Genomic DNA, 15,076 nt, shown 5'->3' with positions numbered 1-15,076 from the left:
CAATTTTTCAAAAGTATAAAATCAAAGATGCCTCAGATTTAATGGATGCTTTAATGGAGGAGGAGCGTGAAGTTCATCCTTTATGGATTGAACTTGAGCAAGAGTGGATGACTCCAAATTTGACAGTACGAGAGCATATGTTACATATAGAGCAAGTGTTTTATAAGCTTTGGAAAAAAGGTTTCCAGCCCCACATTGCAATATTAGTTCATGCTATAGTTAACACACTACTAACCTCATGGCCTATTCAAGAAATTCATAAAAAAAATAAAAAAGACTTTCCAGACATGAGAGCATTGATAGTTATGTTGGAGGAAATTGAAAATGATATGATTTGTTTACATACATTGGATGAAGTGGAGCAACGCATTGGTAATGAAAATATTAAAGTGGAACAACAACAGCAACAACAACAAAATAATGGTTGTGAAGAGAATCAAGTGAAGCAACAACTCAAAAATGAGGACAATTAAATCAACACTCTTCATAAGGTAATATATCTTCTTCTTCTTCTTTTTTAAGTTTGTTTGTATATAAAAAATGATAACAAAAAAAATGTTGACACTTTTTTATTTTACTAGTACTTTTTGGGACATTTGGACATGATGAGCAACATCTATTGAGTTTTAATTTATCAAATATAGATAGATTTGATTTATGACATTTAGTTTATTATTAGTTTTTTTTAGCATATATATGTTTTAGATATTAGGTTCATTCAGAAACATCTTATTTATTGTTAATATAGATTATTTCATTAGTTAAAAATCAAGTTTATTGTTTTAAGAAAAATAACTCAATTGGGTGATTATAATATTTTATGAATATTTGCTTTGAAATATTATCTTCACTTATGAAATTTGAAAAGATGATTTCTATGCATTATGATTATAATTTTATGAGTAAACTTACAAATTTGCGTTATCAAAAAATTTACATATTATTAAACCAATCCCGTGCATAGTATGGGTTTACCACTAGTATATACATATATATATATATATATAGGTTTAATTCGGATTAATATTAATAATTCGAACCGTCTATCTCGTAAGGTCTGCAATGAAGGTCATTCATGTAAAAAATTAATTTTATTGGACAATTATAAACATAGAAACAAATTACATTTTATTTTATAAAATAGATGGTTTAAATTTAATTATATTTACTATTCATTTTATAAAACAAAATGTGATTTATTTTTATATTTACAATTTTCTAATGAAATTAATTTTTTGTATAAATGACCTTTATTGTGGGGCCTACGAGATAAATGGTTCAGATCATCGATACGAATTCAAATTGAAACCTACAATAAGAATATGAAGAGATATAAAAAGATGAAGTATGGAGGAGAGTTTATCCCTTGACTGGTTGTTTGGTTAATCATTGGCTAGTATGTTGAAACTGATTTTGTACAATTTTGAGAATTTATTTAGCTAAAAATGTGGTTTAATTAGGCTTCTGTAGATGCTCTTAATAGCAACAAAGCATAATAACAAACTATTTTATAAATTTGAATAAATTATACTTTGCCCCCTTAAATTTTAATAATTTTTTACTTAGACCCTTAAAAAAAATTTCCACTTTAGTCCCTATTATTTTTAACTTTTCTTAATTTGCTTCAACAACCAATATCTATCCAAAATTGGATGAAATTATGGCCACATTGCACCCAATTTGAACCTCAGACTCTCTCTCTCTCTCACTCTCTCTCTCTATTAAAAATGGTAACGATGATCATATTTCATGGTGTGAGCCTAAAAGGCTATGCTTGATAATGGTTTTGAGATGTTAGGGATGTTAGTAAAGAGGTGGATGATGGTATCATTCAGTTGTTGATCATGGAAACTTAAGAATAAAGACTGAGTGGGGGTTTCAGTGATGATATGTTCATAAAGTGGATTAATTGAGAGGTGGTAGAAAGAAGTGGTGTTAGCATCGCATTTTCATCCAATTTGTTTAATAAATATTAGTTATCATTAGGAGCCAAAGTAGGGTAAAAAGACATTAAAAGGTCAAAGTGAAAAAATATTGAAACTCAAGAAGGCAAAATGTAATTTATTCAAATTTGTGTTATTATATCACATGATTACTGACATGGTATTTTCTATCCAAAATTAATCTAAATTTAACTATTAGAGTAAATTGAGAAAAATTAAAACATTAAAGATCAAAATGAAAAATAAAATAAAATTTAAATGTCAACGTGAAAAAAATGCTAAAAATTGTAGGAGCGATAGGTCCAGAAGATTACGTGTCTATGTGATAGCCAATGAAATATTATATTTTGTCTATCATTTCTTTGTAATTAGGATCATATATTCATTTCATTTGACTCTCTGCTATTAGTTATCACATTGACTTCCTAGAAGACATGATAATTACTTAGTAATTTACCCTTATTTCTGTCTACTTTAATTAGGATAAATTATACTTTATCCCTAAAGTAATAAAGGATTCTCACTTTGGCCCTAAAAAAAGTTACCCAATTTTGTCTTAAACTATTTAATTTTTTTCAACTCTAGACAGATTAATAGCTGTTGTAAACTGATTTTACGAAAAATATCATGTGGCAACAAACCCATTAAATTTTAATGAAAATTAACACTTAACCTTATCTATATTATGATACAAAACAAACAAAATTAAATTAAACCATTAAAAATCAAAGAACAATAATAATAATAATAATAATTTTTAAAAAAACAAAAAACTAAATCATTAAAAATTTACAAACTATCTTGCAAGTCTACAAACCACCCTCTCCAACCCAATTGACAAGGACCACCACCAGAACATATTACCTATTCTCTAACTATGCCCTTATTATTTTGCCCCCTCAAACTAAAAGTTGCATACCTTTATATCTATGCCACATCCAAACCACCAGCACAACCAAATATTATGGCCTTGTTTGGTTTGTGTTTCTCAAAAAAAATTTCCAAAACTTGTTTAGTTTACAAATTTTCCAAACAAATCTCTCTCTCATACACATCAAATCAATCGTTTTTTCCAAAACTCTCTCTCAAAATAATTTTTCAAAACATCTTTTGAAAAAAAATCAAACCAAACAAATTTTCGTACTTTTTATCTCAAAACATGTTTCTCAAATACAAACCAAACAAGGCCTATGTACCTCCACAACTCTGCCCAATTTGTAACCCGCTTTGTCCTTCAAACCAAAAAACATACTCCTCGTCTACGTTGCACCCCAAACGATTGGCATACCATGCCTCTATCATACTCCGACTACCACCATCACCACATACCTTGCTTTCACTATAACTGAACCACTAAATACTTGCATTGCATTGACAACTAGAGCTAATTTTGCATATCTCAATGTGAATGTGGTTTTAAATGCAACTTGCATTAACACATGCCCCCGTTCATTTTATTCCTCTATTCTTATAATTTCACACGTGAATTTTACTTGCATGGACAAAGGATATATGCCAATAAAGCAAATTACCATCACCTTTTATTGTTGGAATAAATAACAAGGATTTAAAAATAATATAGAAGAAAAGAAAAAAGGAATGCAAGGCAAAATAAGGAAAGTGACAGGCCAAATATATTAGCCAAGGAAGCACAATCCACCATACACTTCGAACTTATATGCACAAACCAACACTCCAATGATTTTTTTGTTTTTGATTTATCATGTTTAATTTATAATAATATAAAACAAAAAAAACAACGAGAAGTTCAAAAATAACTCTCATTTTTCTGTGAAAATATTCAAAAAATTGAAAATAACTTTTTAAAGCGAATTATTTTCAGAAAACTTATCCAAAAGCATTTCTTCTGGAAATAGTTCACCAAATAAAAGCACTATATTCTCCTGTGCTTTGCTCAAAACATTTTTTTAACTCCAGTTTGATGGCTTGCTTTATTAGGCATGAAACTGACAAGAAGGCCGACCCACTCATGAAAGATAATGAAAAACACAAAAATTCAGAATCTCTTCCAATGGAGGCAGTCTTAAAAGACAGTGAAACGAAGGTTCATGATAACGTATCTCTTCCAATGTCTGGGCTAGCCATATGTTAATACAGCAGTGCACCAAGATTAAACATCCATACCAAATCTGAAAGAGAACACGAAAAGTTAGCCTCTACAACTACTTCAGGGATTGCTTATCAGCTTCACAATGTTCACTAGTTCAGAAGTCAATGTAACCAGATGGTTCTTTTTAGTTTCCTTTTAGGAACATCAAGATGAACAGTTAAGTATGTGAGATTTGAACTTGTCTAGCTCGGCAAGGACCTCTTCTTCTGGCCTGTAAATCAGGTCAATCATCCGCCATATCTGCACAAAGATGATTACTTCAGTCACATATCATCTAACTCAAACTATTTTTCTCTCCTTTCCTGTCTCTGAATTTAGTATCTACTAATTTCTTTAGACAGCCCCTCTGTGGTTTCTCACTACAGGTCACAGACATCACAAAACTCAGTGAACAGGGTATCATAATTTCTCACACAAACAAAAAGGAGCCATTACATATGGCAGATTCCATTTCATGATTGCAGCAGTTTGTGATTGGTGACCAGAGAAACGTAAGAAGTGAAAAGATACATCCTTTGAAACTAAGATGATTCTACTGTTTTTTTATATCAGTTTTCACAGATCATCTTTTAGAAGTCATGAATCTAGATCTATCATTCTCTGCTCTACCCACAAAAGCGTATGCATGACAAACAGCAGTGATCTTAAACTTACTATTACAAATGAGGCCTAAACACATTCATTGATGTAAAACATCAGGGAGAAAAATAGCTACTACCTGTAGTGTACCACCCCCACCGGTACTTTCACCATCATCAGATACGCTAACAATTGTCCATGGGTCACATGAATTCCAATGGAAATCAACAACCTTATCCCTAGATCAATAAATAAAAACCAATTATTTCATAAGTCGGTATCAAATAGTAGGTAACAACAATGAAATATGTATACAGTAGTCACTGTCCAACAACAATAAAATAAATGTCATTCCTCAATAAATCATTAACCACCAGGATAAAGTCAAATATGACAAAAGAAGAGATCCCACGGATTAGATCTATTTGGAAAACTCCTAGTGCTTTTTGACAAAAGCAAAGTACAAAATGATATTTTCAAATAGGAACATTCATACCTGTGCCCAGCATGTCGGAAGAATAAGCCTGGCGGAGAATTTTGAACTCTTGTTCCAAGACCATCTTGCTTTTTGCCAATCTGGAACACCATAAATTTTCCAAATTTATACTTGATGAGAATCATTAAGAAATTCTAAAAATGGTTATTGTGTAAACATGAACTCAACAGATAATTTTCAAATTGAGAATCAAACTTTAAATGAGCAAAAGCGTGACAAGAAATAGCTCACGAGCAGATTCAAGCGGAAATCAAAGTGACACAGTTGCTAGTCAATTCACAAAATTTAGTCCTCTTTGTTTCTCTTGAATGTCTTGTGAAGGTTGTTAGGATTTTCCCTTGCTAAAGGTCACTTAATCGGCATTTTTTTTTATGAACTGCTCATGACATCATACTAAGAGGGATTCCAGCAATGCCAGTCAAAAAAGCTATCCTAAAGAGTGATGCTATTAGCACCCCACTTAGTACTTTGGATCCCCATTTCTTTGGACCACCCACTTATAAATTTTAAAACCCTTAAAATTTCTCTCCTCCCCCTCCCCAAATAATGCCAAAATTATCCTTCTAAAAATTTCACAACCACTAAAATGCACACCTCTCAGCCCACCCTCAGAAACCATTCATCTCCCAAAACTGAAAAAGTTCAAATTTGAACGTCACCGTGGAGATCTCCCTGTCGATCACGTTTCTCACTCTCACGACGGTATCACTATCGCTCTCTCACGGCAAATCTCATAAGAAAGAGAAGTTTTGCATGTGAAGAGAAGCTTCTCTGTTGATCTGAAACCCATCTTCTTAAGTTTCACGGCGGTATCTCTCTCTATCTCTATCTCTTGATTCATCAAACTTTAATAAATTCCCTTGTTCAGACTTGTGCTCCCGAACAAATGACCTATCTATGGGCCTATGTTGCTGAACTGTAACACCCCAAAGAATGCCACATACTATAACTATATTATTGTCCACCTTGAATACCCTAAACCCTACCTTATGTTATATGTCAACCTGAATCAAGACTTGCTGAGAATTAGAAGTAAGAAACATGCATTGATAAGACAACCCAAAGAATATAATTACTTGAGAATGAGTTTGACAGTCTAGGTTAATAAAGAGCTTTGAACATGGAAATCTTTACATCTTGTATTAAGAGTTAGGGAATGATTTCTAGGTCGAATTTAGTAAGTTTTGAATTACCCTATTCACTGCTCAAGGAGCTCAAGGATCTTAGACTAATGTGCTTGTTATTTTAATACTATATGTCATTTTACTAAACAGGATTAATGTTAATTGAGTAGGATTAATTAAGCTTAATCATGATTAAAGATAGTTAAGACTTGATTAATTGGAGATTAACCTTGATTAATCAAGACTAAGAGCGATTAATTAAGCTAATGGGACAATTAATAAAATACTTAAGGTAACCTTGATTAAGCTAAGTCAAGCAAATAAATTAGGATTTAGTGAAGCATAGACATAGGTGAAGCAAACAAGCATCTTCCTTTTTGTATTATCTAACTTTTGTCTTACCTTAACTCAATAAAACCAAAAGAGGAAGGAGGAATTCTGCGGCAGAAAAGAGAAGGAACTAGAAGAGAAGAGAAAGAACAAGAACAAGAGAGAAAGAAGGAGAAAGCAAGAGAAATAAGCAAGCCCATCAAACAAGGCCGGACAATGGGTCTTGCCCAAACAAGCAAGCCCACCAAACAAATATTTACCAAGCAAGTATCACACCCCACATCTATATAAAAGGAGGGCATCCCAAGAGTAAGGTATCCCTCATCTCTCGGCACCAAACAGCAGACACAATCTCATCAGTTCATCATCTCTCTTTGATTGATGTTACTAACTTTATCATTGGAGTGTCTCCAGCGGGCAACTCCAGTTGGGTGATGCCGACCACGCTTATCTTTGTAGATTTATGGGACAAAGCTCATCTCTTTGTTGGATCTCTACAATCTATGTGAGAGGATTTTCAAGGTCTCACCATTGGCGCCGTCTGTGGAAAGAGCTAAAGAATTCAACGAATAAAAGAATAAATACGACACTCGAGGTGCTCGGACCAATGAGCACCAAGATTAACCAATCTCTTTCTAAAAAAGGAGACCCACAACTGGGTCTTTGGCTTCTTTCATTTTAATTATGTTTATTGCTAAAGTTCATGTATACATATATACATATATATATATATATATATGTATGTCTATGTATGTATCTATTTACGCTCATAGATTTGATTAAACCCTTGTTGAATATCAATATTGCTTAGAAAGATTCACAAAACAAGATGACGTTAGTAGCTCTACAATTGGGTCTTGACTCTCTCTCTCTCTAGAATTGTTCCTGGCAAGATAATTCACTGCTTCGGACCACCACCAGAATTACAAGATGCCTAACGTACTCCAAACCCAAACTCGTATCACATCCCATCGTCAAAATCAGGTTCTGTGAGCATAATATTATCATCCATATGTGCCGAACTCACCAAACCGAATCGTGAAACAATCTCAGCAAAGAATGAGGTTGTTCGGCGTCGATGAAAGGCTGAAAATAAGCCTCCCTGATTAACACTAAGGTTCTTTGGCAAGATCACCCATGTCACTCAGCAATATCGTCATCCAGCAATAAAACCCGTTTTCTAGCTAAGGCATTGGCCACCTTGACCAAGCTCAGCGAGGAAAGCTAAAGTTCACCAATGCTAAACCACGCCAAGTAGAATGGAGCACTAACTTTCTACACATCCGAAGTATTTCTCATTCGGAAAATTGTTTCAACAGTCGGAATCCAACACCTTGAATCCCCTAGTAGACCACAAGCCATACCGACAATTGCAACACTATTGCTCTCGGCGACCACAACACCCGTTTCACAATTGATAATTACAATGAGCTTGCCGAGTTACTAACATTGCGAAGCCACCAGATTAGACCCAAGATCAAGTTCACCAATATTCTTACTTGACAACATTGAAAAGCCGAAACATGTCAGTCACGAACGGTGATAACTACAATCGCACCTTAGCCACCACCTCGCCAACTAATTTTCACGCCGAGAAGTAAGCTGGCCCCAATTATTCGAGTGCAAATTCAACAACCCATCATGAGCCTCGCCAAGCTCTTTTGTCGAGCATATTCCGTTGCCAAGCACACTTCACCACCGAGCACATTTTGCCAAGAGCACATCTTGCCAAACACCTTCCTTCAGCCAACCACACTTTAACCGAGACAAGAGTCGAAAAGAAGAAGAGAAAAAAAAGAGTAATAGAACAATGTTGTTTTTGGTCCACTTTCGGAGGTCCAACGGCATCCAAACAAAGGCAAAATGAGATGTCTAAATGATAGAATGAATACTAGGCCAAGAGATGAATCCAATGCCACAAAAATGAGGCCAATCAGACTTAAAACAAGGGATATACAAGGGCTTAAAGTCAGGAGTTTGAATTTAGAAATTCTATATTTCATGGAGAAGATGACATTAGGATTTATCGTGCCCTTCTCAACGCAAGGTGCTCCGTTGCATCTTAGCGCATTAGGGTTAATTGGGTGGTCCGATGACTTTGAGCATGACTACCCTTGAGGTTTTCGCCGTGTAGAATCCATTTTTGGAGTCCAATTTTGCAAATTCCGAGTCTCAGATTGGGATCAATAAACTGGCAAATCGAGGACGTTAAATGATAGATCAAGGGTTAGATCGTGTCCGATCAACATGCAATTTTGACAGCAAGCTTCTGGAGCTAGGCCACAATCATTCATCTTCACCAATCATTCATTCATCTCTTGGCCTTCTACTGCCACCTGGGGCAGGACCCACAACTTGAATTTCTTTTACATTCGGCTTCGCATAATTTGTCATCTTAAACACCAACAAAAAAATATATATATATATAGCTCAAGTGCGTTTACTATTATTAATTCATCTATCTCTTCTGTAATAATCTTATGGTTTAATTAGCAGTGCATCAACATTACTCGGACACACATACGTCATTCGGCTATCAACTTGTTGAAATTCGCACAACCACTCGACTGTTTTTGGGACACATGGCACCACAACTCCATCGCCGCGCTCATCGGCAACAATCGTCATCACTTAAATGGTGCATGATGTATATATCCTTAATCGTGTTGGCTACAATCGCGAAGTCGTCTAGGCATAAAACTAGCATCTCGGCTTCAAATTGGTCGAAGATTTTGGAGGTGTCAATATCAAGATCTAAATATACCAAAAGGTTCGTGCCGACTAGAGGAGTCCAGACTCACCAACCAATAGCCAAATTTAACCGAAGTCTGCCGATAGTTGTGAAACGGACCACATTTTCAAAAAACTAAAATTTTGGAAACTGTCAGGCTCAAGTTTTGACCACACCAGTGTGAAGTACTCATTGAGACGAGTCCAATGCAATAAACCATGTCAAAATTAGAGCTAAAATGAAGCTGTACGAGCCCGTCGAAGTTCGCTGAGCGATGCCATTATTCTGTCGAAGAAGATGACTTGAGTTGGCCAACTTCAGAAATTATTCAGTGCATTACGGCTAAGTTCCATCCCATATTCGCTGCCTAATGATCACGTTCAAACACAAAACTTGCACAATCCAAACACCACCGTCTCTGGTGGCAAAGTTAAGTTTAATGCCTTCCTCACAAGGGCGTGGGTTCAATTCTTGTTGGCTACAACTTTACTTATATTTTTGCCAAGCCACCAAGCCAGGCTGCAAGCCATCAAGCTGAGTCGAGCTATCTAACACAGCATACATAAGAGAAATTATCCAGTGATTCGCGAAGCAAAAGTCTCAATGGATCTGAGCCGTCAAATCCATATTGGCTACAACTACGCCATCAGGAGTCTGATTCCAACAATCTAATAGTCGTTTCGAATTATTTGGCGCCTTCTGAACACATCCGTACGATCTAATTTTTCAAATTACATACCACAAATTTGCTGCTTTCGTATGCAGTGCCACGTATCGCAGCTCAAACACCATTTTTGTTGCCACGTCTAGAGTTTGCTCAATACCAAATTCGACGACTATATACCAGCCAGCCTCGTTCGGCACTTTTGGCCAATGTCCAATCTGCATTCCTTTGGATTAACACCTGTCATTCAAAAACACTGGGGCAAGTATATGCTAGACAACAGAGCAATGCTAGGCAATCAATAACACGGGATGCACTATTTAAAATCCTTGCAATATTGGCAACTGGTCGCGACTTAAAATCAACAAAAGTTTCCGAATACGACATAATGTTCGCACTCAGCACGGAGCTCCATCAGCAAAGGTCTTCGAATTCAGAGCAAAACATACATATAGTAATTGTGGCATCCATAGTGTAGCCCTCCTCGCCCAGAGGTTATAATACCACGGCCTACAACCCTCACTCGGGAGATAATAATACCATGGCCTACAGCCCTCACCCAGGGGTTATAATACCGCGGCCTACGGCCCACGCCTGGGGGTTATAATACTGCGGACTACAGCCCTTGCCCAGAGGTAACAATACTGTGGCCAATCGTTACAGAGATCTCTGATGTAGACTCAAGGGGTCCCTATTAGACCTATATGATCCCATCGTGCACTATTGGACATACCACATATATATATATATATGCTTTGTGAACTTTGATATGACAAGTAATCGCTTATGATATGATTTGTTTGGAACTCATGTGATATAATTTTGTACTATGATAGACATCATTCATTTAATCTCTCTATACTAGTATTGCTCACTGGACTTTAACTCACCCATCTCCCTTATATACATATAGTTATACATATATTTGCACATACATTCAAGCATGCATGCATGCATTCATACAGTCATTTATTCATTAGTTTTTATTCATTTATCCAAAGTGTTCTTTATCAAGAAACCTAACATCTATCTGAACAATGTAACTCGGCAATAAAAACTCTCATTCCTTCTATCGCAGACAATGAAAGTTTTCGGACAATTGTGGGAGTCACAAAAAAATATATCAGCTTATTGGGGCTAACCCAAACAAGGCCTGATAATGGGCCTTGCCCAAACAAGCAAGCCCACCAAACAAATACCTACCAAGCAAATATCACACCCACATCTATACAAAAGGAGGGCATCCCAAGGAGTAAGGTATGCCTCATCCCTCAACACCAAACAGCAGACACACTCTCATCAGTTCTTCATCATCTCTCTTTGATTGATGTCACTAACTTTATCATCAGAGTGTCTCCAGCCGACATCCCCGGTTGGGTGGCGCCTAAATCTTTGCAGATTTATAGGGCAAAGCTTATCTCTTCGTTAGATCTCTACAATCTATGTGAGAAGATTTTCAGGGTCTCACAGAAAACATCATGCTTTCATGTTTGTCCATTAATTTTGCATGTTTTACAATCATTTTTTAAGGTCCCCAAGCTAAGGAAATGGAAAGAAATGAGTTAAAATAAGAGATGAACTCGAGCATCACCATAGCAACCACTTCCGCACGTGCAGGAGCCACGGCTGCACGTGCGGCCCAACCCTTGAAACCCAATTTTTGATTCTGAAAAAAAGGCACGTGAGGCCCACACGTGCCCCATACCCCCGCATGTGTGACCCTGTTTTCCGCACGTGCGGACAACCTTGTTTTTGCCCGTTTTCTTATATCGAAAGCCTCAGTCACCTAGGACACTCCCTGCATGAGTTTAACATTGTTTAGGTACTTGTCTAAGACTTAAATTAAGCCTAGAATAACACTTGACACATAAGAGAAAATTAGGAAACGTTTAGTCAAGTTTAGGCATTCGATTTGTTATGTTTGTACATGTAAGCTAGGTTCTTCAATGCCTTGACTAAGACTTGAATTTAAGGGTTTAAACACTAAATAATTTGAATATGAATTAGGAAGCATTAAGCAAAACACTCTAATTAATCTAGAGGCTTAGAGCATCTTCAATGGTATTTCCTATAATAGCATTGCCATTGCTATAATTTGGCAATGAATAGTAAATTGCCAAATTAAAGCAATGGTGCTCCAATAGTCATATGCTATTTTAGATATAGGTTTTTTAGTCATTTTTTTTTTATATTTATTTATTGTCTTTTGTGACCTTTTTTAAACTGTTTCTAAAAAAAATTATATATTTACATTATACCCGATTAGACAAATATAATAAAAGATAAAAAGATAGAAAAAATTTTTAAAAATTAAATATAATTCATCTCACCAAAAAACACACCACTACAAAAAAAATAAGAAATAAAAAATAAATAAATAAATAAATTATTTTTTGGTAATACAAAAAGGCATTGGCAATGCTATTATTAAAAATATAAAAAATAAAAATAAAAAAAGCCATTTTTTTTCAAACAGGCATTGTCTGTTTCTGTAATACAAAAAGGCATTTTCTTTTCACTACTGCAAATAGAGCCGTTGTGCTCATTCGGACCATCCAAACTGTTGGATCAAAGGATAATCCACGGCTGAGATTGACCCTCTAGAAAATTCGGCAGCTTTCTTTCCCTTTTCTTTCTCATCTTTATTTTCATCAAACCCAAGGCTGAGCATCTCTCTCTCTCTCTCTCTCTCTCTCTCTCTCTCTCTCTCTCTATCTTCATTCTTCTCTTCTTCCTCACAAACCAAGTCTCTATCCCCTCTCTCTCCATCTTTAGGTTGATCATCACCACCACCACTGCTGATCATCTTCAAACCAACAGTCGACTCTCTCTCTCTCTCTCTTTCTCTCTCTAATTTCGATCACCACCACCAGCGCCGATCGCCGACTTCGATGGAATGGAACACCGGTGTTCCAACTTCAATGGAGCTCAATCAGTCTGGAAACTTCAATGGAGCTCAACGAGTTCATCAATCATGCCGGAATCCAAGTATTTATCTTCTAAATTCATTTATCAGTACTTCAGAAATTTATATAAATTTGTGAAATTTGAGTTGACTGATGATCATTCTAAAATTTTAGAAATTTGTAATTTGTTCTTCACTGAAATTTGTGAAATTGTAAAAGAAGATTTTCAAAACGAATTTTGTTTTTTAAAAAAAAATTGCAAACTTTGCAAAGAAAAAAAAAATCAAAAAATTTGAGACGAATTTTGTTTCTTCAACTGATTTGGAGCCAAAAATCTGTTGATCTTTGATGATGTCACATGTTTGGCACCTACTATTCTTCCTGCCAAATTTGACAGCATAAATGGCACCTGCTATATTTGGCAGGAAGAATACCAGGCCATTGGAGACCTTTTTTTTTTCACTATTGCTAAATTATAGCTTTAGCAGCTCCATTAGAGATGCTCTTACAAGCTAAGTTATGATCAAGCCTTGAACAATTTGGGAAAGAAGTTATTAAACATTAGACAAGATTAGGACACTTGAGTTAAGGTTAAAACTTGCAAGTTACAATGTTTCCAATGTCTTGCTTATGCTTTGTGTAGGTCAAGCACTTGGAGGAGGAAACCCTTTATTCAAGGAGCCATTTGTGAGTAGTAGTATAGTAAAGTTATGTTTATTAAAACTATGATTTGAAATGCAAAACCTATGCTATGTTTATGAAAGTTAAGTTATTGTTTTGTTATGAATGAACATCCTATATTCTTATATCATGTATTAAGATAACATTCATGGATCATGTCCCATAATTGGGAGAATAACCAATCATGTCCCAAAATTGGGGGAATATCCAATCATGTTGTTACCGCGCGCGGGTATGTAACTTGCCACCTTTGGGTGAGGCCAGTTATTGGGGCTCTAATACCAATAACACCTTGTTAATCCTTGGAATACTCATCATTATGTATATGTTTTCAAGTCAAGTTATGCAATATCTTGCCCAAGCTAAAACTATGTTCAAACTATGATTTGATGCTATGTTTTAAAGCTCGTTGGTATTCATTCATTTACCTTTACTGTATTACTATTCATTGGGCAATAGCTCACCTCTCTCCTTTATATATATATATATATATATATGTACGTGATGAAGAGTTCAGGTATAGAGAAGTTGATTAAAAGTCGGTTTTATGTGCTTGTGTTGGTTTGGTAAAGTTATGTCATAAGTATTGTATTTTATTTTATCATTTAAATCATGCAATAATGTAAGGTGATGGTCTAAGATAAATGCATGCTTTCATTTTATATAGTTATGCACTGCTCTGAATGGATTTTTCAAATGGACTCAATATAAGCAATTAATGGCTTCTGCACTCAGAAATGAAAAATTTTGCCTCAATTATGTTAAGAGTCCAACTTGCTTTTGTCTAGTTAGGCCATTAGTAGTCCGGGACTACTAGCCGATCACTACACCATCTTATTTAGGACTAGTCGGGGGTCATGACACGAACAATGAATAATGTTCAGCCCTGTGTTCCCGAACCTTAGAAAATGTGAAACTCCTGCGTATGTTCACAAGTTTTACCCATCAAACTTTAAGAAATTCCTTTGTTCAAACCTGTGTTCTTGAAAAAATAACCTATGTTCGGGCCTGTGTTGCCAAACAAATGACTAATGTTCGGCCCTGCTTTCCCAAACCTTAGAAAATGTCTCCTGCGTATGTGCACAAGTTTGACCCATCAAACGTTAAGAAATTCCTTTGTCCAGACCTGTGTTCCTTAACAAATAACCCATGTTCGAGACTGTGTTTCTGAACAAATGACTAATGTTCAGCCCTATGTTCCCAAACCTTAGAAAACTTAAACGCCTACGTATTTTTGAAGTCGAATCATTTTTACCATTTTTGTTTATGTTTTTGAAGAAACTTACTATTACAAGGCCAACCTCCTCCCAGCCGCGAATATTATCCAAGCTATGAACCTCCTCTGAGTTTACAATGTTGTACTCCATTCGTCTCATGGAATCGTGGTTGCAAGAAAAACTTCCACTCATTGTCATTATCGAAGAAGTGTGTATAATTGAATGGCTGCTACCGTCGCCGTCGAATTTTGTCGTCGGAGGGTTCTCATGATTT

The 15,076-nt window shown here is 35.6% G+C and overlaps 1 protein-coding gene across 2 annotated transcripts in view; it reads right to left on the bottom strand.

Annotated features, from left to right (window-relative positions):
* Window positions 1–3,949: 3,949 nt before the first annotated feature.
* Window positions 3,950–15,076, bottom strand: part of LOC114319521 (WD-40 repeat-containing protein MSI4) — a 65,283-nt gene continuing 54,156 nt past the window's right edge. For both annotated transcript variants that reach the window (XM_028266550.2, XM_082925389.1), the window contains exons 13-15: window positions 5,150–5,229; window positions 4,793–4,892; window positions 3,950–4,314 (exon numbers count right to left, since the gene is read on the bottom strand). In XM_028266550.2, coding sequence (XP_028122351.1) covers window positions 4,219–4,314; window positions 4,793–4,892; window positions 5,150–5,229 — 276 coding nt within the window. In that variant the 3' untranslated portion in view covers window positions 3,950–4,218. The remainder of the gene's footprint in view (window positions 4,315–4,792; window positions 4,893–5,149; window positions 5,230–15,076) is intronic.

The sequence above is a fragment of the Camellia sinensis genome, chromosome 4 (assembly GCF_055761805.1).
Source record: "Camellia sinensis isolate YWXY chromosome 4, ASM5576180v1, whole genome shotgun sequence".
NCBI classification, from domain to species: Eukaryota; Viridiplantae; Streptophyta; class Magnoliopsida; order Ericales; family Theaceae; genus Camellia; species Camellia sinensis.
The sequence above is the reverse complement of the archived record's forward strand: the minus strand, read 5'-3'. Positions and strand labels throughout refer to the sequence as shown.